General features: G+C 25.4%; 1 protein-coding gene across 2 annotated transcripts in view; it reads left to right on the top strand.

Annotated features, from left to right (window-relative positions):
• Nucleotides 1–6,046: 6,046 nt before the first annotated feature.
• LOC114119153 (cadherin-related tumor suppressor) overlaps nucleotides 6,047–26,785 on the top strand; it is a 43,292-nt gene continuing 22,553 nt past the window's right edge. The window contains exons 1-2 of one of the 2 annotated variants that reach the window (XM_050197088.1): nucleotides 6,047–6,344; nucleotides 12,661–12,773. In XM_050197088.1, coding sequence (XP_050053045.1) covers nucleotides 12,695–12,773 — 79 coding nt within the window. In that variant the 5' untranslated portion in view covers nucleotides 6,047–6,344; nucleotides 12,661–12,694. Of the gene's footprint in view, nucleotides 6,345–12,656; nucleotides 12,774–26,785 lie in introns of both variants that reach the window. The other variant, XM_050197087.1, reaches the window with a different exon arrangement.

The following is a 26,785-nucleotide window of genomic DNA, read 5'->3' as shown; positions in this document are numbered from 1 at the left end:
CATAATCGTGTTTATATTAGAATTCACGGTTTTGACCAGGTATTAACCAACATAACTCATAAGCACACGGATGCCGTGTACCCGTAACTTAAGCGTATTAATAAATATCCGTGTAATTGAAATCCGGATATAACTATAAAAGTGTAATTATTCAAATATCTTTATATCTAACATGCATGGTACCAATGTAATTAAACTTAATTACTTGTATATAATTATTTCCTTAGCTTTTCATAAGTATTTTATTTAAAAAGTATTAATATTTATTACTCAGATTTAAACAACTTTATTTATAAAAATCAGATTAAAAATAGAAAATAAAATAATGATGTAGATGGGAAATAAATTTATTTCTAGTGTTACCTAATACGTCAATTGTGTTAAACAGTCAATAAAAGAATAATAAATATTTATAATTAGTAGAATAAATTATTATTCTACTAATTATTTAAATTTTTTAGTTTAATAAATTAAACTAATTTATTAAAATTGATTTTAAATTGTCATAACCGCCTCGATAATGAAAAAGATTATAGTATAGACTATAGATAATGAGTTTTTCATAGTTAGAATTTAAAATTTATGGAAGTATTAGTTGGATATTTTGAGATCAAACAAATTAAAGAAACAAAATTTGTAAATTAATTTATATATTTAATATAAGTATTAGGTATTTAAAATATGTATAATGCAAACACACAGATACATGCACTGAAACAAATATACGGGTACACAGATTTCAACGTTCATTTAACCGTATAGTCGTATACCTAGTTTTTTACACCGTTTTAATAAAACATGTGTATTTAAATATCCATGAAATAGGATTCTCTAGTTCATATTTTTTCAACTATCATTTGATAAAACTATAATTTCTTCCATTATTTAAAAATTGTATATTTAAGGTGGTATTCGATTTTAATGAGAAGTATTATTATCTTAAAAAAATAATAATAATAATAAATAAAATACAAACGGGGGTATTTAAATTTAATATTAGTCGTCTTATTCATCTTACATTTAACATTTAACTAATTACTATTCTAATTCTACCCAGCTGAAGTATTGTGGTTATACCTAAATAGTTTTAATAATAAAAAAGCATAGCCTGATATGAAAATATTTATTTTATATTATACCCAAAAAATTGATTTCTTTTGAAAATCTAATCATTTTTTAAATTAAAAAAAAAACCAAAACAATTTAAATATATAAATGATATTATTAAACAATCATATCCTAATTAAAAAAAATAAACTAACCTACCTAACATAATGTCTTGTTATGATTATATTATAGATATAATAAAACACTAAATTTCTTACTAGTTCCTCAACAAGTTCATTCAAAGGGAATTATAAAGCTTATTTTAGTAAAACCATCACCGATGAGGTTGTAAAATTTGATACTATGTATGACCTAAAAGGTGGGAAAAAATACAAACTTCAAATTCAAGGTTGAATTCAAGAGCCAACTATTACAGACTATTCGTTATTCGTTAAATTTGCAAATTTACTTTGGAAAACCAGTAAATGCGAAATAAAACATTGATTTAATCCCTCTCTTAAATTGTTTGCGTAAATTAAATTTTTAATAGTTTAGTGGAAATTTATTTTGGGATAGTATACAGCAGTTAATAATTTGAACATTATTTTTATTATTTTTTTAGTGAAACTATAAACCTTCTATTATATTTAAAAAATATATATACATAAAAAAAGATCACTTGTCTTGGTTTATGTTGTGCATGGGTTATAGAAAGAAAACAAATATTGTGCTTAACTTTAAATCACAATGAAAACGCCAGCTAAAAATCATTTATTTGAATTTTGATTTAGAAACATAAGAACTTTTTTTTAAAAAAAAAAAATCATATTTACTTCACAATTTAATGTAAATAAAAGGGATTCTTATTAAAAAAAAAAAAAAATGTTAACTTAAAAATTCTAAAATCCAATATTTAAATGTATGCATTATTAATTAAATAATTAAAGGAGGTAACTTGGGTAAGAATGATACCTTTCATGTATAAATTATAAAATAAGTCACGATTGTTGTAATAAAAAATAAAAACTGTGTTTTAAATAATTATGATATTATACATTATAATTTTTAATGTATGCTACTTACCTTCTCTATACTTACTCAATATTCACTTAAATAACGTAAACGTTAATGTATTTTTACAAACAATAGATACCGATACTTATGATACTTTTAATGAGATACAGGGTTTAGGGTACTATAAAAAAATATGTGGAGTATGTATTTTATTATAAACCGACGACAGAGATGTACCTAAAAGGCCTATCCTTAACGCCGCTTGATCATATTGTATTATTGAAAATACGAGTATTATAAATTATAATAAATAAAAACAACTTAAATTGCCTATCCTCAATGCCGTATCTGGTACATCGTCTATATTATTGAAATATTCTATTCTGTGAAAATACATAGGTAAACAATACAGGTTTAAAAAATAATATAATTAAATTTATTATATACTCACTCAATTCTTGATAATTTAACGACTGATAGTAATGAATTGAATACATTTATAAATAAGTACGTATATTCAGGTTTATTTAAGGTATATTGTTGGTCCTTTCGGTTTTGACAAGTGACCCGTGTACCATAATATTATATCAATTTATATTTTATTCGTGTATTGTACTTATTGTAGACTATCTATAATATTTTTCAACATTTTCAAATCACCTATTTAGAATCACTTATTTTCAGGCCCGGATAGACCCGGCGAGTTACCGAGTTAAACTCGGTGGGCCGCTTAAAATTTAGACCGACTTAGTAATATATAATCGAAAATATTTGAATACCCCAAACTCTGTATTACTCTTAACAGCTCAAAAATGTATATAAATATGAATTAATGACTTTATATTATTGAAAAATGGGCCGCTAACATTTTTAGGGCTGGTTAAAATTTTAAAACTTGGTTGGCCGATACCTTCTCTATCCGGCGCTGCTTATTTTTTCAAATTCTTAAAAATCACAATATGCAGCTATCTTTTTTTCATAATATTATGTTAGTATATTATTAAAGTTTGTGTAATTATTAAATTAATTATAAAATATGTATGTACCATTAGATCATAATATCCATAATATAATGATTTTATCAATAGCAAAATTAGGAAGTTAGGATTTTTAAAAATAAATTGTGGACTTTAAAAAAATGGCAAATTGGGTACTGCTCAGTGCTCTGCTTAATAGCAGGTATCGAGTAATATATTCAGTGATGTATTATTATTGTATACGAAAAATAATTTCGTGCTAAGACGGTCTGCCAGACTATATCACTATTTACGTTTCATATGTTTTTTGAAATTGTTGTAATTTATTTTACTATTAGTATAATGGTAGGTAGGTCGATTTAATTTATGCAGAAAATATAGAATTTATTTTATTATTGATACTCGTATCTTTTAAATTAAAGGTAATATGTTATTGTTATTAACCTTCAATTTAATACGACCTTATATTAATATTGTATAAAAAGCTATTATAGCTATTAGGTATCTTAAATTGAATGGGTGAAGGTAAACTTTCCCGAGTCTTCAGTACCACTAATTTAATTTAATAAAAATCATATAATAATAATAATAGCAATTAATGCCTTTAGCTGTTACTATGTGCTATTATAGTCAAAATACAAAAAAAATAAATAAAAAATCATAAAATAAATCTTATAGGTATACAAAATATACGTATGATAAAATAAAAATTTTTAAATTTAATTTTTTTGATAGTAGGAACAGATTTTAAAAAACTTATGGGGTATTTAATTTTTGACTTTGTAATCTAATATTTTTTGAGTTGTAGTTTTTTCTTAATTTTTTGTAAGACTGTATTTTTACTTGTTTTTTTAGTTGATTGCAACTTTGAATTTTGAACAATTTTGACCCATAATGTTGACCCAGGAGAGTTAAAAAAAATAAAATTGGGAGAGTTTACCACCGCCCAATTGAACATACATTATACATATTTTGAAAATTCCATTATGTTTAAATTAAAAATTAAAATTCATAATTACGTTAAGTTTTTAAGACCTCAAAAAGTAATAAATAATATCATTAAATTATAAAAAAAATTATAAACATTAATATATATAAAATTATTTATAAAAAATAAAATAATATATTTTAATTATTTAATAATATAATTCATTCATATTTTAACTTCAAATACCTATCTATAAAAATAACTATGTTTATATATGTTTAGTTTTTTAATTCCAGTATGAACTATACTTATAAGAAATATTGTACCTATTACATTTTCAAAACTTAGCTTGAACTTGTTAAAATATATTTTATAATTTTTTTTGTATAAAATACTTGTAGTTTGGACATTTTCATTATTTTTGAACACATTTTGTAAAAATTTAAATTTCAAACTTGATAATAATAAAAAAAAACTTTATAGCAGGTATTTTAATTATTTTAATTTTAGTTATCAATAACATTTTATAATTTCTGGTCTTTTAGAGAGTTTTCATCAGTGTCGTGATTAATTCAGGAATTTTTATGGTATCGGATTAATTCGTTCTTGATTTTAACTGAACCCTTATGGGACTGAAAAGTATTGAGTAAAATCTATGTATAGCATATTATATAATAATATAATAAAATTAGGAATTTATAAATCGAATCTTGATTTGTGAGGTGAAGCGTGAAGCATTATTAAAAATTTGAGATGATTAAATTACAATTTTTTACCTATCCACTTGTATATTCTCATAGCGTATAATTACAAAGGATTCAATATAAAGAAAAATCAATAATCTAACTTAATTCCATTTTTTGTAATAGTTTCATAATGTTATTTTTAAGTTTTGTTTCCGAGTATGTACCATCCTAATTAACGATGATAGAATTGTTTGTTTAAAATTCCGAAATAATAATTATAATAATAATAATAATAATAAATAACAGGACGTAGGATTTATTATTTTAATGGGGCAGGTGCACGATGGGGCCAGGTTTCAGGAGGGTGCTACACTGCTTAGGTACTATACAGTATACAGTATATATATTATATACGCAACCCGAAATAGTGACTAATATTATAATAGCCGTCGCGCGTCGGTGGTTACATACTAGGTAACTTAGGTACTCTTTCCCTTTTGTTGTTTTTATTTATTTTTATGTATAGACTATAGGTGGTAATCAGAGGTTTTTGTTTTCGTAGATTCGACTTTTCATTTTTAAACGAATTATGATTAAAATTATCATTAAATCTCCTATCCGAATAATATTATTTTGATATTATCTGTAATAAATGTGTATACATGTTGTACGTCTATCATTTAATGTATTAATTAATTCAACCAGAACCAACGATCAATGCATAACATATATAAATATACTGGATTTATGATGAAAATATGAAATAATACACCACTATAATAGTACCATACATAGAGATTCATCAATGTGTACCTCCTCTCCAGCTTCCTTCGTTATTTAATGAGTTTATTCAAATTATGCTTTTTGGAATTTTTAAATGTTATTTAAAGAGTAAATATCATGGTTTTAGATATTTGTTGTTAAGGAGCATGCTTGGTGAATTTTTCCGTTATCCCTCCCTAATTTAATCCAATATTGATCTTATATACATACTTCATTAAGTGATTTTTACTTAATTATTGGGGAATGGGGGATAACATTTTTTTTCGCGGTTAACAAACAACTGATACCATTAGGGTATAGAGCTATTTATATACCTATTATAATGTATTAATATAATACGTACTATATGGTGGAACCATTATAATTTATAAGTGTAACTTTTTATTATTTAATCAAAAAAAAACCTACTGGTTTTTGTGTTAAGTAAAGCAAACAATATTAATATTTTTAAATTTATAATAATATAATAATTCGAGAACTAAGTACGGATAGTGCGAGTGACTAATGATTTCGTTGTGGAAATTCACCATTTGAACACGGCAGTTCTTCGGCTCAGTGCCCCTCCGACAGGTGTATAAAACCAGCACAAGAAGAGGAATAGACAGTCACGCACAATGCATTTCGCTCTCCATACGGGCCTAGTAACCAACGTGCAGTTGTGTAGTTCAGCGGTATAGTGCACTCATTGGTTTTCTATCCGTGTTCTTACGATACCGTTTACGAGGTGGATATTTCGTGCGTTTATGGTTTATATTTCGTCACAGTTTTCAATTTATTATTGTAATATTTACACGCGACAAAATATAAATACGATTTTTTTTAAAAAGGTTTTGTTCGATATACGTATATTATGTGATTTGTGTTTAATGTATAGGATACGTGTAGAACAAACCAAACGGTTTTAATTTTGTAAGTAAACATTGAATTTAATAATATGTTTAAGCACATTGTCTGTAGGCAATTTAGTTCGACTAAATTGTAAATTTTATACTAATGAGAATTATATTAAAATTACTTATAACCATTACTCAGCTATTCAATTATGATGCTTAAATGTTCGGAGGAAAGATAATAGTAGAAAATTCTGTACACATTTATTAAGAATTAAGATACTTTTGTTACAGCTATGATATTAAAGTCTCTAACTCGTAATAATTATAATTATTTTAGTATACTAAACAATTATATTAAAATATAATACATATTTTAAAAGAAAACCATTCACTCTTAATATGAATACATAAACAGATATAAACATTTATTTAAACTTAAAATCTTCTCCCCTCTTTCAAAACAAAAGAAATCCTCTAAAAAAACAATTATTATTATATAGGTAATTTTTTTATACCCTTTAGATCGAAAACCAATTCTGTAAATCGTTTTTGAACCTAGTACTTACTACCTATATATAGCCCAAAAACAATGCTAGTTAATTATTAATTAGTATTACTAAGAAGTAACTGAATCAAAGGATTGATCAACTGATTCCTGTAAAACATTTATCACATATTTATATTATAATCATTGTCGAAGCAGGTTTATTGACTATTGAAAAAATAAATAATAATAATATCACATTATAGGTATAGTTATGTTAATTATGCCGCACTGCGCCCATTTTGTCAAAATAATAGTCACAATTTAAACTATTATAGTTAAACGAGTTAAACGTATTTAAATTGAACAATTTTGTATGGAATTACTCTATGGTTATTTGTGATAAACTACGGAGCGGTATAGAGTTTTCATTAAAACGCCAAATACATTAATGCGTTGTGTTTTATCGGGCGTAACCTCTCAGAAAAATATAGTTGATAAACCTATAAAATATTCGTAAAAACAATTAGAAAAAGTTTTTGTTAAATACTGTTTTATAACTACTATTTATATAAATATTAAATTAAAAAATTCAATTTAAAAAAGCCTTAATGATTCAAATTTTATATTTTGTTGTGTAACGATTTTCGTTTAGATTCGGCATTCAGTCTCGCTGCAGGAATATCTTGTATCCGTTAACATACCCTTTTATGCGGTTCTCTCACCCATCGAGTAAATAATGTCTAGGGTACTTTTTTAAATTAAAAGCTCTATAAGTCTAAACTTATAATTTAAAATGATAAGAAATATTATTTTTTTTTTATAGTTACTGAAATTTAAATTTTAATAAACAACAATTGTCATAGATTCAGATGAAAAAAAACTTAATAATCCATGGTCGTCACTGTTAGGTCTTGACTCTTGAATTATTATTATTTGCGTTCATATACTTCATATTTTCTAAAATATCCAGGACGCGATTTACAAATGTTTACACTTGACCTGTTGATTATTAAATATTAGTAATGCTCATTTAACTTTTTTTTCAATTGTATAATGTCTAATATAGTGTCTATATAGAATTAATATTATACACAATACAAAAGGCGAAACTGGTGAAAGGGAGTATGTTTCACCTATATAATATAGTGCAGGTATTATTATTAAATTACAGACTCTTGATTACTATTGTCGATGGGCGGACCCATTGTAAGCGTATCATTTTTGCAGAATGGCGTAGGCACATACACACATGTCACACACTATAGTGATAACTTGATTTCTACTCTTGATCCTGGGTCTTAATATCTTAGTTCTAGTATACCACGAATAATGATAATAATAATAATATTATGTGGGTTAATACTTAATATACACTTTATATAGTATAATACTTAATACATAGTATGACGTATACAATATGCCTAAGTTTTAAAGTTATATATATATATATATATATATACCTACTTCACCATGTATGCTCACTCCAATTTTTTTCATTAATAATGCACTTTTTAAAATTTTGATTCTTTAATATTGACGATTATGTTTTACATTATGTTAAACATAAATTTAAACTGCCACAGTATTATTCTATATAAATGTTGTAACAAATCTATAGTAGGTAGTAGGTACCTATTTGAAAATGTTTTCTTTAAGTGTAATTAAAAATTTAAAAACCAGAGTTTGAATAAATGCATTATAAAAGCAACGTATTTAGTGAATCATTTTGTATATATATTTTAGTTTTATTCACACAGACGTTAGGCATGTACTACATTTATGAATATAGGTGCTATAACCCCGTTAGATTAAATAAATAATACTTTAAGTGATTATAAATAATTTCAAGTGTGTGCAATATACACACTACCTATGTACATAATTATAAATACGAAACAACAAAATAAACATTATTACTGTTTATAGTTTTTATACCCTTCGGGAGTTTTTTGAATTTAAAGTGTTTTTTAAACTGTAGATTTGTACGATGATAGTCATACACCATCATAATAATATATAACGTACCTATAAGTTTATATTTACAACCAAATAATAGGTAATTCTAGTTGGGTGGGCTCACGCTTTGAAGTCAGCGTTTCAAATTTGAAAGCAATTTTATTATTTATCATTGAATTCGAAAAACGTTACTACAGATTTTGTTTGGTTTTACAAACGTCCGTGACTTATTATAAAATAATGTTGCTGTTGTCTTACGCGTGTAATTTAAAAATTACCGTTTTACGAGTACAAATAGTATACAATCTATGTTCAATTTCATATATATATACACATGTACGGCGACTGGCGTCACTATAATGATTATTTGCCACGGACATCACCAAAATATTATTTTCGGGTAGGAAATTGTTTTAAAAATAAACCTAAGGTAAATTTGCTTTATAGTTTATACCTACTAAGTATTTTACTGCCAAATAGTTAGAATTTAAATTTTTTTTTTTTTTTGATCTTATAATAAAAAACCGTTGTAACATGTTGATCAAATTAATTTGTGTTTAATCAAAGGTTGGAAAGTTTACTACTTATAAATGCACCTTTGTGACTTGTACTAACCTTGAGTTATTATCTTGTTATCTGTGCGTTATACAAAATAGATCTAATATTGATTGGACTTCCAATAAACTATTCAATAAAGTTTATTAGTTATTAAAAAACATATAATTTATTTTTCTTAGGACTCAATTTACCTTCTACCTTTTATTTCGGGTCTCAATTTACCAGTCCTAATTTTACAGGGTATCATGCGTTTGGGCGAATTACCTTTTTACCCGCATGACGAAAGTAATGTATTCGGACAAGTATAGTAATATTAATAGGTAATTTTATATTAATCTAAAAGATATCGAACATTGAATAGTCTTACCTTTCGTGTAATCTAATAAGCTCAGATTTAGTATAATATGCCAATGACGTATACAAAGAAATATATTATGTTCCCAAATGTGTTATTATGAAGGAAAATATTTCTCTCAAACGTTATATGGATTTACGTCCTAAAGTCTTCTGCTTTGGGTAAATTCACTCAATCGCTCAATAACTTATTCATAAATATTTATAGTTTATAGGTAATGCGATACCTAAGATACCATTAACTAAATATACATTTGAATTTTCAATCTCAGTTTCATATTAACTTATAGTTTACTTTCAGGAGGTTTCAATAGCAATATATAGTGTATTAATTTAAATATCTGTTCTGAGATATTGCGATTAGGCTAAATATAATGTAATTGGGATCGTCCTGCATTGAAATATAAATAAACTAGCTTAATGTTTTGTTAAAAGTATAATTCGTTCAATCAAATAAGTAGGAACATAAAGACAAAAAATATAATATTATCTATCTATAGGATAGCTATAATATGTTTTCGTATCAAATATCCAAATGAACCCAACAAATCCCAATATCCTCTCAATTAAATTTTCAAGGTATTTTAACTTTTATTGTTTATTAATGTTATTTGTATTAAATTTATTATGTATAAACAAACAAACGTGGTCTAATTTTTAATGTTAATAGTAGGTACAGGAAATGATTGGTTCCACGAGTCATCGTCATGACAATCGATGCATTTAATTGTTCTCGATTCTTTGCAAACAGTGAAATAAATTGGCCTAATTTTAAATAATATTAAACATTAAAAAAATATATTTTTTTATGTCTATTAGTAATGTACATCTATATAGGAGAAAATAGGCAAAAATCTAGGGAGGCCTCAAGTTTCCAATAATATTGATTAAAACAATGCCGGGCGTAACCCCTATACGCCCTCAACTATAGTTATCGATACACAAATACGAATTGTTATTTTATTTACATAATTTGTTTTACATTTATTTGCATTTATTTTATATAATCTAAATATTAAACAATAAATGGAGTAAAATACACAGCTACTAAAAAAATACAATTATATTATGTTAAAATTTACATTGTCTGGTCATATTATTCTTCCGCCACATTTTTTTTTATAGAAAATAACAATTCTTATCTTCTATGTTTAAATCAGTTATCAAAAATACTTTACCACAATAGTAAAATTGTAAATAAATATATATATATATTTTTTAACTATATTTTTATGGTTGGATTTCTAAGTTGTAAAAAATATAATATTTACTTTGTACTTACTCGATAAGGACATGATTTCGGGATTGTGGGCAAGAGTATTCGAGATTCTATGTATGCCCCAAACTTCTTTATTTGTATGTTAATCTGTATAATATGTATATTTACTTCTTTATTTTAAGTCTTCAGTGCCTAGCTACAAGTAGGTATACCGTTTTAAAATAGTTTAAACTAGTAAGACTTTAACCAAAAAAATATTCATATTCTTATATAATACTTAAATGTAAATTAATGTGATGGTAATTAATAATTATACATTATTTAGCTACTCGTATTAACTTTTATATTTTAAAATGGTGATATAGGATATTAAATATATGTATATACTATATAAGTATAAAGACAATACACCCAATATGGTGAATGGTCATATAATCTTCAACGTTTAGAATGTTTAAAAATAAAGCTTTTTTAGGTAGTCTAATCAAAAAAACTATGTTTAAACTTATTATTTCTTTCCGATCAATCCGAAATTTTTTTTTTTTTTAATTAAATCCGGAACAACCGTAACAGGCTTCCAGGTTTATTTTTTGAATCAACCAATTATTAGTTTTAAATAAATAATTTTTGTAGTTAAATATTTGTAGAATAACTGTTTACATATCAATTCAATTTTGACTTTTATTTATTATACTTTATTATACTCGAAGATTAATACTAAACGTACCTATATAAAATATTTAATTTCATGAATTTCATTTTAAAATAATATGTAAAAGTCGTTATATACTGTCACCACTTTTAGTCATCATTCAATTCATACAAATTTCTCTGAAGACACCTGTTAAATTGGTTACTTGTATAACAGTGTCATACTCATCCTCTATCATTATGTTCGTTTTTATTTTATGAATTCAGTTGAAGGTACCGCAAAATAAAAATCAGGATGTGTGGTATTGTGGAAGTGTGACAGAAATAATTATTACTATAAGATACCACGTCATAATAAATATACATAAATACAGTTATAGGTAGTCTTAAATAATTATGAGGTCCGTTATTGTGGTTAATGACAAAAACGTGTTACAATTTTTTTTTAACGAAAATTGTGTTAAAATAATATTATTTAATTTAAGTTTTGGGTGATTATTATACACTTTTATGCATTTAAATAAATGTCGACCCAATTTATAAGGTTAGTTAAATGTTACAAAATACAAACATGTGCAAAATATTGCGTGAACATTTAACCGTTAACAATCTGACGTTGACGAGTATACAAGGTGATTTCATAGTGGAATTGATTTGACTTATGGGTCATTAGTTCATACTTAAACTAAAGTAAAAATAAATAAATCTAAAAGTTATTAACGAATTTATTAGTTATAACTAATAAGTATATTATGCATGATATTTAATTTTTAAGTTATTAAAATTCAATTAAAGTAAAATGATCTCCCGAACACAATATCTTCTTAACTACTTAGGGATAGGTTGATTTCTTATATTGAAATAAACTATCATTATAGGTACTTCAGTATTTATTTTGCTACTTATAATGGACCATTAAGTGCATATATAAGTATGTAATATTTTAATAAATATATTTCCTCAATAATATTAATTAATAAAAAAAATTTCAGAAGATCACAATACATTTTAAGGACATTTTTTAAAAACATTTATCGAAATAAGGTTTATTTAAAAACATAAAAAATGTAAAGATATTTTTATCGACTGAGACGTCATGAGATAGTTATTGATTATCTTTTGTTTTAGGATTTAATTTTTTACAAATTATCTTTTTTTTTCAGGTAGATACAGGAATGTTACTACTGCAACACCGTATAGAATGCTTACAAAGACCAAACGATGCCTACAACTAGTTGGAGTATTAATTTCGATATGGTTGGGGCATGTTGGAAGCCAAGGTAAGCGCTTACAATAAAAATTAAACTTTTATATATGTAGGTTAATAACTAATAACTCAAATAAGTAATGATTATAAGCGTTTTTGATTATTTATAAGTATAAAATAATGTATTATAATATTACATAAATTCGCACTTTCGTAGTGAACGGATATCGTAAATTAGTTTTAATATATTTATAAATGGATGGCCTAAGTATATATTAAGTTAATGCTATATTATTATGAAATTATTGGTGTACCTATTTTGATTTATAACAGAATTATATGGTAAAAAATACTACAAAAGACTGTGTCCAATTATTATTGTTATAAACATTATAATATATAGACATGTAGTACGGGTGTAATTATAAATTACTTAATTCAATGTTCATAATGGTAATACAGGCAAAATTTTGGTATGTGAAAAAAAATGTACGAAATTATACCTAATCAAAATAAAGATTTATTTAAGTGTCCAAAGGGTATGTTTATGCGTAAATTCATTAACAAAAACGATGTTGAAGGTATGGAAAATTAAGTGGAACCAAATTATGGTAAAAATAGTCGTTTATAGTAGGTACTGCTTAAATAATAGATGTGTTGGCTCATTAGTGTTAACGATACAATACCCATATAGAATAAACGCAATAGTTATTAATTTATTATTGGCTTTCCCTATGACTGAACACTTCTACAATAAATCACCGACTCGAATCAGTCACGGAAGAAAGAATGTATAGGAAAAAAACGTTACAATTAAGTACCGTAGGACCCAACGGTCATTTCGCTCATTTAATATAGATTTTATTTTTTTATTTTAAAATAAACTATATTAAATTAAAACCAAAAATTATTTTCTCAAATGTACCTAATAGTTATTTTTTTCGATTTGTTTGATAACTTTCTATTCGGAATAAACATTGTCAGTACTTATAACTTCATTATTTGATTTTCTTAGAACAACAAATTATTTTTTAATAAGTTATAATATTAGTGCATTCAACATTGTATTATTTGTAACGCGATCTAAAATCACATTAAGATCATTCAAAATTCATTGTATTTAAAAGTTTTAGAATTTAGATAATACTCAAAATTCAAATGATACATTGATAATAAAATCATTAATTATGAATTAAGCCCATTAAGGAATTATTTACTTTTTCAAAACATTTCCTCCTCATTTTTATAAAATTAAATATAAAACATTTTTAGATGTAACATGTGATATAGGTAAGTATGCGGTAAATAATTATTTTAAATTAGGTTATTCAAGTGGTATATGTGTACATCAATTGTAATTTAACATTTAAAACTATAAATTCAATAAATTCTAAGAATAATATAGACATATTTTTTCTATTCATGATTCTAATTGGACTTAAAAAATTCTAGTTTATTTCTTTGTCAAAACCTTACAGTGTCAAAAAAAAGCTCATCAGTTTTAATTTGTATAAGTACTGACATTTTTTTTTACCTTATAGAGAATTAAACATAAGTAGATAATTAATACTTTAAATTTGTAATATGTAAAACGTCAACAACAACAAACTGTTAAGTGATATTAGCTATTGTACATTTTTATTTCAATAAATATTACTTCGATGAATTTAACATTAAAACGACTTGTTTTAATTGTTCAATTGAATTAGAATAAAATAGTGTATTATAGGTATTGCGTATTATAATTGTTTTGTTCTCATGACGAGAAGTTCCAAATATTTGACAGACCATATCCGTTTTCCGGTCTGCTTGACCATTCACGAAAAATTTGCTTCGGTTTTGACAGCGTAGGTTATAAAGTCCAAATTATAAGGTGCGTGTACCTATTTAATTAAGAGCAGACACGGTGTTTTTTTTTCTATTTTGGAGAAAACCGTCAGTGTTTTCTGAGGACTGACACCCTCCTGTAACAATAATAATAATATTTTATAATACGTAATAGACATTATAACAAGTCAATGCGGTCGGTAGGAGGTTCCCGAGATAAATAACCAATTCCCAGCAGTATGCCGCTTGCACCTGTGTGCCTTATGAATATTATAACTGTACACAATCTAGATGGTAATGAAGCATCTATATAGTCACGATCTGTTCTTTTGTCAGTAGTCCGAGGCGGCTTTGCGGCAGCACGCATTACTAATTTTTTTATAATTATATATGTTTTTTTTATTTATACACATACATGATGTGATCGTATTGTACACACGAAAAAAAACGGGTCATGTATAAAATTCGTGTCCAGTGCGTATGCGTATATTATTTAGGGATCAGTAAATTGCATGAGCGCTAGATCATAAAGAAAGTATAATATTATATATTACTGAAATTCGAGTACCTATATATTTATTGACCAACGAGGTTAACAGTGTACACTGTACAGGCATAATTAATGTATTATAATATTATTTTTAGTATAATAAATAAAATGTATTACATACAGCGTAGACGCATAATATAATATTTCATTTCGCGATTGGGTATTACGAAGATTTATTTTCAATATTTAATACGACTCGACATCCGAAGAGTAAATTATTTTGTAATCCAATGATGAAATCCGCTTGAATAATTAACTATAATATAATATAATATAATATAGTGTATACCTACATATATTGACTATTGCAGCAAGTACTCGTAGACGATGTTCAGCGAAAGAGGTTTAGATACTCTCGACTATTTTATATCATGTTATAACCTAATTAAATTGATATCCTACCGATATAAAATAAGTATAAATTCAACCGTTTCTATATCTATATATTACAATAACATTAAATCAATATAGACTATAGACATCTTTTATGCATATTATGTTTAAAGAATATATATTATTATCATCACTATTTACTTTGAATTTATAATCCTCGATGTATTTTAAACTACGAATTGATTTTCAATATTAACTAACTTGCAAAGAATTATGGAGTATTATTTAAAACCAAAACAAAACCCTATAGTTTATACGATCAATTTTTAGCTAACACACGAGTAATATTTTTGTTAGTTAAAAATCTTGCAATTTGTATGATTTCTTAAATTAATATCTTAATCACTTATAGAGATTTTAATTGTTTTCAGTTAAGTAAAATAAATGTGGGTAACGCATGGCTTAGAATCTAAATTTTAAATGTTTCAGTGTAAAACTCAAAATATTTTATTTAAAATAATGACAAAAAAACTAATTAGTTTGATAATTACGTACAGCAAAATAATTGTAAATACATAATATAATAAGAATTACTACACATGTTTTATTATATGTAATTATAAAAATACAATTTATTGTTATGTAAAAAAGCAAATTACGGAGTGTGTTCTTATGTTTTAAGAATGAATTGTTTTTTTAAATAAATTCATATTATACATTTATAACTGAATTAAAATTTCGTTGATACTGTATCAGTAATATTGCGATACATTTTCAAAATATTCATTAAATAATTATTCAGTCTACCTGTTTTATATTAATCCTATATTCCCATCTCAGTTAAATTTCATTAAATGATTCTTTTTTTGTATTGTTACTCTATAATAATTTTAATTAGAAACGAGTGTTATTATTACCTAATGGCATTATAATTTATAATGTATATAATTAAACAAATTTATCCTCACATACTGCATAGATACGACTCTGAATGAGTAATTAATCACAAATTAGATTGCACCAAGCTATAGTTACGTAGTTGGCTTATGTATATAGATCCATATCAATACGTAGGTAATAAAATATAATATGTATTTGAATCATTGTGATTCTGCATAAATACTTTGTTCGCGGGTTCATGTTTTCTGTATTCTTTAGACATTCGTCTGCTGGTTAACAAACCACAAGTCCACAAGGATTACTCAATCGCGAGATTATATCTAATCGAGAGTCACTGCTGCTTGAACCAAATCGTACTTAGAAGACCATTGTTTTGTCTATTAAACATAAAACTCTATATTGTCTATTGGGTATAGAATAATTCCACTAGACCGTGGCGCGTGGTGTTAAGTTCCGCACAAATGGACATTGTAATAGCATCGTAAAAAGATGGCAATTTCATACATTTAGGTAAGAATTCTACATTAACACGAAAATCATATTCTTTTGAACTTTCAATCATTTTTAATGTTTAACACTATGGACAATAATATAATACAAAATAATATACCTTCATTTCAATTTTAACTTGTAAACCTATAGAGTTTATTTATTCTATTTCTGATTTTTTAAATGTTGAGTTATAATAAAATTATGGATTTAAAATCATAGTTTTAAAAGCTTGGATTTGTATTTTTGTAGAAAAGTATTAAGTCTCTTGACAATTCTATCTTCTTTTTTCAAAGAAAACCTTCTTTTTTTTTTACATCAATCTAAATCTGCATTCAAACGACTTTTTGAGTTATTAATAGGTATTTATGTTTAAAGATAGTTTTGTTACAATAATAGACAATTTAAAAAAATGATAAAATGCTAATTGATAATTATTTAGTTTTAAAATCATCGTAGTCTCCAAATTTTCCAAATCTATTAATATAGTCTAATAATCATCCTTACACATAATTTAGTTTTCATTTAAATAAAAGATGTTTGTTTAGTTATAGGGCACTTCTCATCCATTGAATAACAAATAAAAATAATTAAATATAATACGTTTTTAAGTGTACTTAAAATGTGGCTTTATCAATTCCGCCCGATATTTGCCGATATTGATTCCGCTGAATATTTGTTTATGTTGATTATTTTGTTAACATTTAAAAACAAAATTCGTGAGTAGGTACTCTAACATTTGTAAATATTTTTTATTATTATGAATTTTACTGTACCCAATAAAAGTTAATACATTTTATCATTTTGAGGTAGGTAATGAATGCATTGCCATATTGAAATACGACTATATTATACATGGGTGTTGAATGTTAATGGTGTTTACTTATGGCCTATATGCCTTATAAATAGTTGTATAAAAGAATCGCTATTCACCATACATATGAAAGCATTTTATAAGCATTTATTCAATTATAATTTATTTATTTCCATAAACCTAATACATTTATAAGCTGTTATATATTATCTTAGGTAGGTATTAAAATGTTCATAGGTACATTTTTTTTCTACTTCAGCTGCTTGTCCGTTCTGATTACTGCAGTGAGTGGGTCCCATTTCACGAAGTTTGATGTTTAAAACAATCATAGAACCGAAAACAAAAGAAAAACAAACAAACATTTACTGGTATATTATGTAAATTGAATTATCAGTGTGATTAAATCATTTATAGAAAGCCCAAAGAACTTCCAACATCTACTCCACAAATTCGGCTTTTATCTTATTCTCCTATAAGTATGTTCCATTTTACCATCATGAAACACCAGTTTTTATTGAATAAGAAATACAATTATAAAAAAAGTACTGGATATAAGTATGGTGTGTAACAAATCGTGATTAACAAATTTTATTCTGTTAATAATTTGGGCTTCCATCACCAAATACTATTCAAAGTCAATATTATCGTATTATTAGCAGTGAGGTGACATCGAAACCACATACTCAGTATTTGAACCTAAAACAAATATGTACTGGGCATCCAACAAAGAGTAAACATTAATCAAATATTTGAAATATTTGAAAGTACCTATACAACATCCTATACATAACCGTACACTGTGGTCATCTGTTCAAAACTGCAAATCTAATAATTAATATCCAAATCCATAGTTAGGTTAGATTAATCTATTTTTATTAGCTTTTTATTTCCTTTAAATTTAATATTCACAGAACTCACCACGGTTCTTATAATAATATATATATATATATATATATTAATTTTTTTTTATTTTTTACCACTTACAATGAATGTCAAATGCTTTTACTATCTAGATTTCTTCATAAATTATTATTGGGATTTATAGATTGTTCTGATATTTTGTTATCATTAATTTAAAAATAAATTGCCCTAATACCAGAAATCTGAAACTATATTGTCATCTACCTATTAAAAATAAAAATACATATATTTTTAAATCCCCTGCTAACCTCTTGATGGTTGACTTTTAATTATAAATTTTCTTTAATCTTAATTGTTCGTATAGAATATTATTTTATAGTTTCTCATTATATTCATTTAATTAGTTTTATATTTATAGACTTTTAGTACCTATTGTAATATTGTTTTCTTTCTGTACATTAGTTAATTTATATTTTTTTTACATATATTTTAAAAAAAATTTCCAGAATTTGAATAAATATATAACTTAAGGGAACATTTTGAAAGACCATGTTTGATGGATCATTGTTTATTAATATAATAGTCGTTAAAAATAAGACAAAACATAGAAAGATATCATATATAATAAAAATGAAATATAATTATATAAGTATCTATACTAATAACTTAAACAATATCGTATATTAATCTAATTTTTGAGCTTCGTGCATAGTTTTTATAGTATTATTCTTGAAGATTAATAAATCAATAATAAAAAAAAAAAATACTAATGTTAATTAGACATTTTGCTTCAATTTATTATTGGTAATTTCGAAATATTTCTTAAAACAAGCAACACAGAAATAGCATCTAGGTCAACAAAATGTGAATATGATTTGTGACCGATGTCTAATTTTTAACGTCTGTACGACTAACATTTAATAAATTAAAATAAATATTTTTAATTTTCATCGCTAATTCAACCAGACACTCTATAGTTGCCGTAGTACTATACAATCTATGTATAGTGAAGGTACTCATCGTACTTCTGATTGAAGTTTATATTGTTATTAATACAATACGTAGTTTATTTCGGATACACAAAAGAAAATTTAACACACTGGAAACGATGAGAGCACACCACTTCTGTAGGGAAGTTATATTAATGTGAACATTCTAGACGGTGTATTAAATGTAATTAAAAAGGCTTGAACTGAAATAAATTTCTATTTCAATTATTTAATAATAATTAAAACATAAGAGTCATCAATTGAGTTTTCGAAAATGTGACTTCAATGTCGTTAAAAATTGTGTATGCGTTGTATTATATATAAACAAATCGTTCATTTTATCAATTAATAATAATATATATTATAAACCTTTTTTTAATGAGATATAACTACTTCTCTGATGTTGACTGATGTCAGTAATAAATATATTTTAATTAAAAATGTATCATTTTCATAGTGTGAAGTAATAAGATATTATTTAATGAAAGCGAGTTTATTTTTCGGAAAATAGTCATCTTAAGTACAACCATAACGCATAAGAATAGTGCTTCAAACATTTGCAGTAGGACTGAATGCATAGATAGTATTTTGAAAGGAATTTTCGTATAAATATACAACTGATTATTCACAAGTGTTAATATAGTTTCTCTAAACTAGGAAATATGACTTAACTTAGACAAATCAAATAAAACAATTACAAATTATAATAAATATAAAATAAATAATAATTAACACTACAATATTATCATTGTGTTATTATAGAAATATAGACTTTATATCCATAGTAGGTACCCGTTTAATACACTCACTACCCACAAAAAGACGACTTATCAAATTATTCATACATAAAAGCTAAATGTAAGCTTTATTTCTTTTATTGAACTGTAATAATCGTAAAATCGTTGAGACATTATATTATATCACGATAAATCGTTTATTGAAAAGAATCAATTATTATAAAGTAAGTATCTGACCTAAAAAATTTCACCATAGATATTCCTAGGTATGCAACTATGAACCTACTAGGTTTAAGGACGTCGGGGAAATTATAGCAGTATTATAATGCACCATAAGTATTATGCAGCCAGGGTATGTGGGTTATTACAACACGGACAGCCAACGGGGACGATACACATTAAATTGTAAAAAAATATAGAAATACACGTCATACTGCTTGGAGGGCTTTGCTTGGCATGGCGCGTGGTCTCGACCGGTCACGAGCAACCGTGTAAAACCGTTAGTGGACGGACGGCAGCGCGAAACAGTGTAACAATATAATATAGATAGGTAGGCACGTATAAATATAATATATAAAATAATATTGAAATACGAAAGCCGTTCTCGCCGGTGTTGCAATGCGACACGAGTCTTGTGGTTTCAAATCTATAATAATATATATGGACTATAAATTGTATCGATATATTGTAATAATGTAATGTATCATATTGTAATCGCAAGTTGTAGGTCCGCGGGCGGATAAAAAAAAAAAAAACAATGGACTGCAAAGTTTGATATAATAACCCCGCGAGACGATTCTAATCGGAATTAGCATTGTTGTTAATAGGTTTTAAACCATAGAGACAATAACGTATTTTATAATTGTAATACAATACTACATAAAAGATATTTCTCTGGGTAATTAGATATTATAATTTCAAACAAATAATGATTTAAATCGATCGTACTATGATATACAAAGCTATTTATATCAATAATACCTAATATATAATATATTATAGTGAGACGCGTAATAAGTTAATAATATGATGGTACCTATATATTATAGTCTGTTTATAATATTATGTACACATTATGAATGTATAGATATTTTTTAATTTTATATTTTATATTACGAGAAGAAAAATCAATGCTGAAACTACAGTAGGAAATTTGATTAAATTTATAATAGTTTGTACTTTTGCGAATTCGTATTTAAATTATTTTCTAATTATAGAAAATTCTAATTCTAATTATATAATAATTTATAATTGTTCTATTAGATTAAGCAAATATTTGTTGTGCATTTTAAAGAATACTCTAATGTCGTTAATAATTTGATCATTGCAATGTCAAATAGGTAGTTAAAAATTATAATTAATGTTTATGTGTTTTAAATTTCAAGCTGAGTAAATATGATACAGTCAAATATTTTCTAAAAAGTTTTGAATTGTTTATTTAAATTTAAAAATTTTATAATATATTTATCATACATTTTTTTATGCACATATTTTATGAAAATTGAGGAATTGTTTTGTTTTGTATTCTGCAGAAGAACTACACAGGTTTCATGTGATTTTGTTTTTGTTTTGAAACATCCGTTGAGGCATTAAAAGTGCAGCCCTAAAAATAGTTGTTTATTCCACTATACTTTTTAACATTTTAGATGTAAACAATAATTTTAGAAGTGACAGACATCTAAAACTCAATCTAAAAACAATGTATTTTGTTGAAACATTTTTATAAAATGGTTAACATTAAATGTTTGAAAAAATAAATTGTTAGATGTAAAAACATTTAATTAGAAAATAATCTTGTTGAGAATTCAAAGTTTTAAGGTATTACATTTGATAAATTTACGATAAGAATATATTTTTAATATTTTATTTTGGATTAAAAATGAGCGTCTGTATCTAATAATAAATGAAGTTAATGGCTAAAGGACAAAAAACAAATAACATTATATATTTTTATATACATATAGAATCATTATTTTATTTTCAATCGTTACAATCGTTCAATTTTTTTGTTTTTCAAAAAAACCTTTTAGCAGTAGTCACTGTTAACTATCACTGTTTTAGTCCTTGAATCATTTTGTATATTTGTGTACTTAAAGATATTCTTTATAAAGTACATTTGAAATTAAATTCCGTGAAAGCAAAACACTCGTGAAGATTTTAATTTCAAATACTTGTCAAAACAATGTCAAGTCTGTATTAACGGAACACACAATGACTGTCAAGTTGAACAATTACTTGTCAATTTGATTTTATATATAGTATTGTATCTTTTATAAAACAATAATTATAATAGCTAGTAAATAGGTAAGTGTGTATGTCCCATATTTACTATGTTTGAATTTTTATATGAGTATATAGTATTTTTGATGTTAAAAAAATTGATGGGTTAGCTAGCCTCAACAATAGTTGTTTATTTGTGAAAAAGGAGAATTGTTTATTCTACAATAGTAGGTACCTATGTTTTTTTTCTCGAACAGCACTTTCTAGAAAAATAAAATTTATATAAAAATATTGACGATTCATATTCATACATGTACCAATTCTAAATGTACCTAATCAAATAGGTATCTATATAAAATTAAAAAATATTTTTGTTTTATATAATTTTAAAATTTAAATCATTATTATATAACAGGCTTAAAAAAATTATATATATATTTACAACATAAAAATGCGTTTGTCACATTTTTATTAAAAAAAAAAAAAAAATTAAACAAGACAGTAAAACAATATTATGAGAAATATCAAAAACGTCAATGGTAAAACTTAAAAAATTAAATATATAAATATATTGTTTTTTTAAACCGTAAGAACATAATATAAAATTATACTATTCATGTAAATAAAAAATATTTTCTAAGATGTTAATATTTTTCGATGTAATAAGAATTCACAGTTAAAAAAAATCACCCCGTATAAAGCTCGTCAATTGAAATTCACGATTTCGTCTGTCCGGCTGGTTAAAATTTACTTAATGCATAGGTATTTTATATTCGAAAGCTTACTTCGTGTATATTCATTGCGATTTTCTTGATGACAATTTTAGATATATATATTTATGTCTTAAAAAACAGCTGACTCCCGTCGATAAGTACCTACCTACGACGCGTTTCCTCCTCAGTAGTTCGATTTTCCTAGAAAGAGAAATCGATTTATACAAATATATAGTTTTTTTTATTTCGACTCGACACGAACTACAGCGATGATAATATATATATATATCATTTCGTGCATCGGTTGGCGGCGTTCAAGCCCTAATAATCACACAATCACGTGCCCTCTGGGTTCATCCGCAAGTCACCGACAGTCGTGTGTGTTTTGTGCGCTACTTGGTCATTTTCGCCGGGCACGGGCCATAGTCATATACATAATAATAGCGTTAGTGTTAAGCCGTGATCGGTGTGACGCAACTGTGGTGGTGTAGGAGAGCAATATTGTATTATAATATACCGTCGGAATCATTCGAGCAGCGAACTTATATTATTATTTATTATTATTGTTGTTTTTGTTGTTATTAGTATTAGTATATTATATGCATATTGTACTTTCTATAAGACCATTGGCCGTTTTACTTGTGAAAAAACGTCCTCATCGTGCTTATTATATAGGTATATATTTTTGAAAATTTTGACAATACGTCTATACTTTCTTATTTTTGAAAGTTTACAATATGTATCACGTTTTATATTCGTTTATTTTTTAGTCGAATTACATAGGTACATAATTTAGGAATGACCCCGGAGCGGTGTATATGATGCATAATGATCATCGTGTAGGTTACACCTGCATGGTGTAATTGAATATTAACATTTAAATAAAATTGGATTTATAATTAACTATTATTATGTCTGTATTGTAGTGAACGATGAGCAAAACTATGTCTGGTTGATAAGGTTGGTTTGTCGAGATGATGATTATTAGTGGACTGTGGATAGGCAAAATTCTCAGTGGTGGAAAGGGGTGTAGCCTTAACACATTTTTTTTTATGTATATACAAGCAGTCGAGTAAATAACCCTGTAGCCTATTGTAGAGAGAGTCACCAGAATGTTAATGCGTGATAAGTATAGACTTATGAATATAAAGTAAGTAACTCGTTCGTGTATTATTGTAGAAAGTTTAGTTACGATTTTTGGGGGCTACCTACTCAACTATTTACGTCAATAATAAACATATAATACACATACTCGTATAACTTACAACTTCTTAAGCACTTTATATCTTGATATTATGTTGTAGATTAAACGCGCAATAATTTATGAACATAAAGTTATGTTAAACTTAGACAAATATATTAATATTAACTTCTAGTTTGGAATAAATTAGTCCCGTGGCAGTGTTATAGCAATAATTGACAGCGACAAACATGATCATGCGGGTCGGTAATTGGAGGATATTTTTTAAAAAAAACTATCAAACAGAAACAGGTATATTTTTTCAGTTATATATCTAGTTTCAAATGTTTCAATGCTAATATATTTCATTAAAACTTTCTACTACTGATTCTGTTTTAAATATATATACATATATATAAATTAAGGGTTAAGGCTATAATTAAGACTTTTATTTAACCGTTTCGAATACCTTTTTTTAAATTTATTCTTTAGAACCTATTTGTTTAATTTTTATATAATATTATATAATATTATATATAATGTGTATAAAAAAACAAAAAAATGTATAAATTTTAAGATTTTACAAGAAATAAATGATTCAGACAAGAATAATATTATTAATTTATCAAACAAACGAACTTCGGTTTTCATTATACATGAAAAAATTATTAAGAGTGTAAGAAAAAAGTTAATCATTCTAAGCCATAATATTTTTTATTCAAAAAGATGGGTTCCGATTTAAGTTTCTAACTAAAGATGTTCTACTTGTATTAAATTCAAGTCCTAGTAATGATGTATGATGGCGTGAAATTATTTTGCACTATTTTACTATAGGGCTGAAGTCAATTTATACTGAGTAATAATGTTATGTTATTATCGGCGTAAAATATGTGTCTTAATAGGTACTAGGTACTAGGTGGTTATACATAAAATCTATAAAAATCATACTGCACGCACACCACCTAAAAATGTCTATGTATAGGTTTACTTTAGTGACGCCTAGACAGAACATCAAGTACTGCAGTGAATGTGCTCTTAAAGGATTGTGTGTGTGTGTGGTGGGGAGAAGGTGTAAATTGCTGGTATCACAGCGAAGCGTGCGTATAAACTATAATAATTAATTTTAATAAATTATAGTGATTTAATGATTTTTTAAAACTAAAACTCTAAGCTACTTTAAAATATATTTTTTATAAGCATAATTTTTGAGCATAACAAAATGATTTTCTTATAAAAAAAAAAAAAATAAATGAGAAGGTGGGTAGGTATATATTTTTATTAATTACAAATGAACTTTTGAAATTTAACAGGTTTACTTACTTTACAATTTACATAGTATATATCATGGAAAACAATTTACTGTAAAATGTATTTAATTTTCTTATAATATAAAATGTAAGATAAAAGTATCTTTACGTGTATATCATTATTATGCAATATGCAGTCGCGTAAATCGATCTACAGAATAGATTATTATATTATTATATTATATATATTATTATCACATCGTGGGTAGGTACTCAATTTACATTAATAAATTATTTAGAAATTGCGGTTTATTTTGTCACGATCGCCAATACTCGTTATAATATTATTATTGTATTATAATATCAATAATAATATGTAAGTTTATGATTGATACATAGATCTAAGTGCTCGTATTAGATATAATTCATAGTTTTGTTTAAAAATTGGACACTTAATGCTTGAATTATTTTAAACAGAATTACATAAACAATATACGATAAATTATACACAAAAATTAGGTAATACCGCGATATATTATTGTACAGCAACGAGCAATGTTTATATTCATCATCTGCAGTAGTTTTTATTGTGGTGAAACGTGATAGTGGACCATGGACGAGAGTCGTAATTCTGCGGTAGAAATTCAGAACATTACCATAAACACCAATGATATTATAGTTGTGTAATTGTATAACACTGCTGCAGTAATCACTAATCAGTGACGATGTTTATTGTACTTACAGTACAGTTATAATGTATAGTATTCGGTTTTAGATCACCATAATCTCGACTATATAACCATTTTACTCAACATAATATTATTATAGTTTATTTTACACGCGATGTAACATAAGAAATAACAGTATATTTTTGTAATATTTATATGAATTTATATATAAATTAAATTAAAAATAAATATATTAAATATATTTGTATATATATATATATATATATATATATTTGGATCTTCAATATTAAGCATTTAGTATATTATTACATTGTTTAGTTATTGAATATTAAATTTATTCATTTTTGTTAGGTTTACTGTGTTTGATATTTTGTAGACTTTGTCATCTAAGTATCTATAATTGTGCGGGTCTACAATGTTCCATAATACTGTATATAAAGTGTGTAATTATTAAATTGTTTAAGTTTATTATTTTTCTATTCATTTTAATCAAACTGAAATTTGATTTCGGGGGAAACCGATTGGAATGGTTATTG

The sequence above is a fragment of the Aphis gossypii genome, chromosome 1, assembly GCF_020184175.1.
Source record: "Aphis gossypii isolate Hap1 chromosome 1, ASM2018417v2, whole genome shotgun sequence".
Classification (NCBI taxonomy): Eukaryota; Metazoa; Arthropoda; class Insecta; order Hemiptera; family Aphididae; genus Aphis; species Aphis gossypii.
The sequence above is the reverse complement of the archived record's forward strand: the minus strand, read 5'-3'. Positions and strand labels throughout refer to the sequence as shown.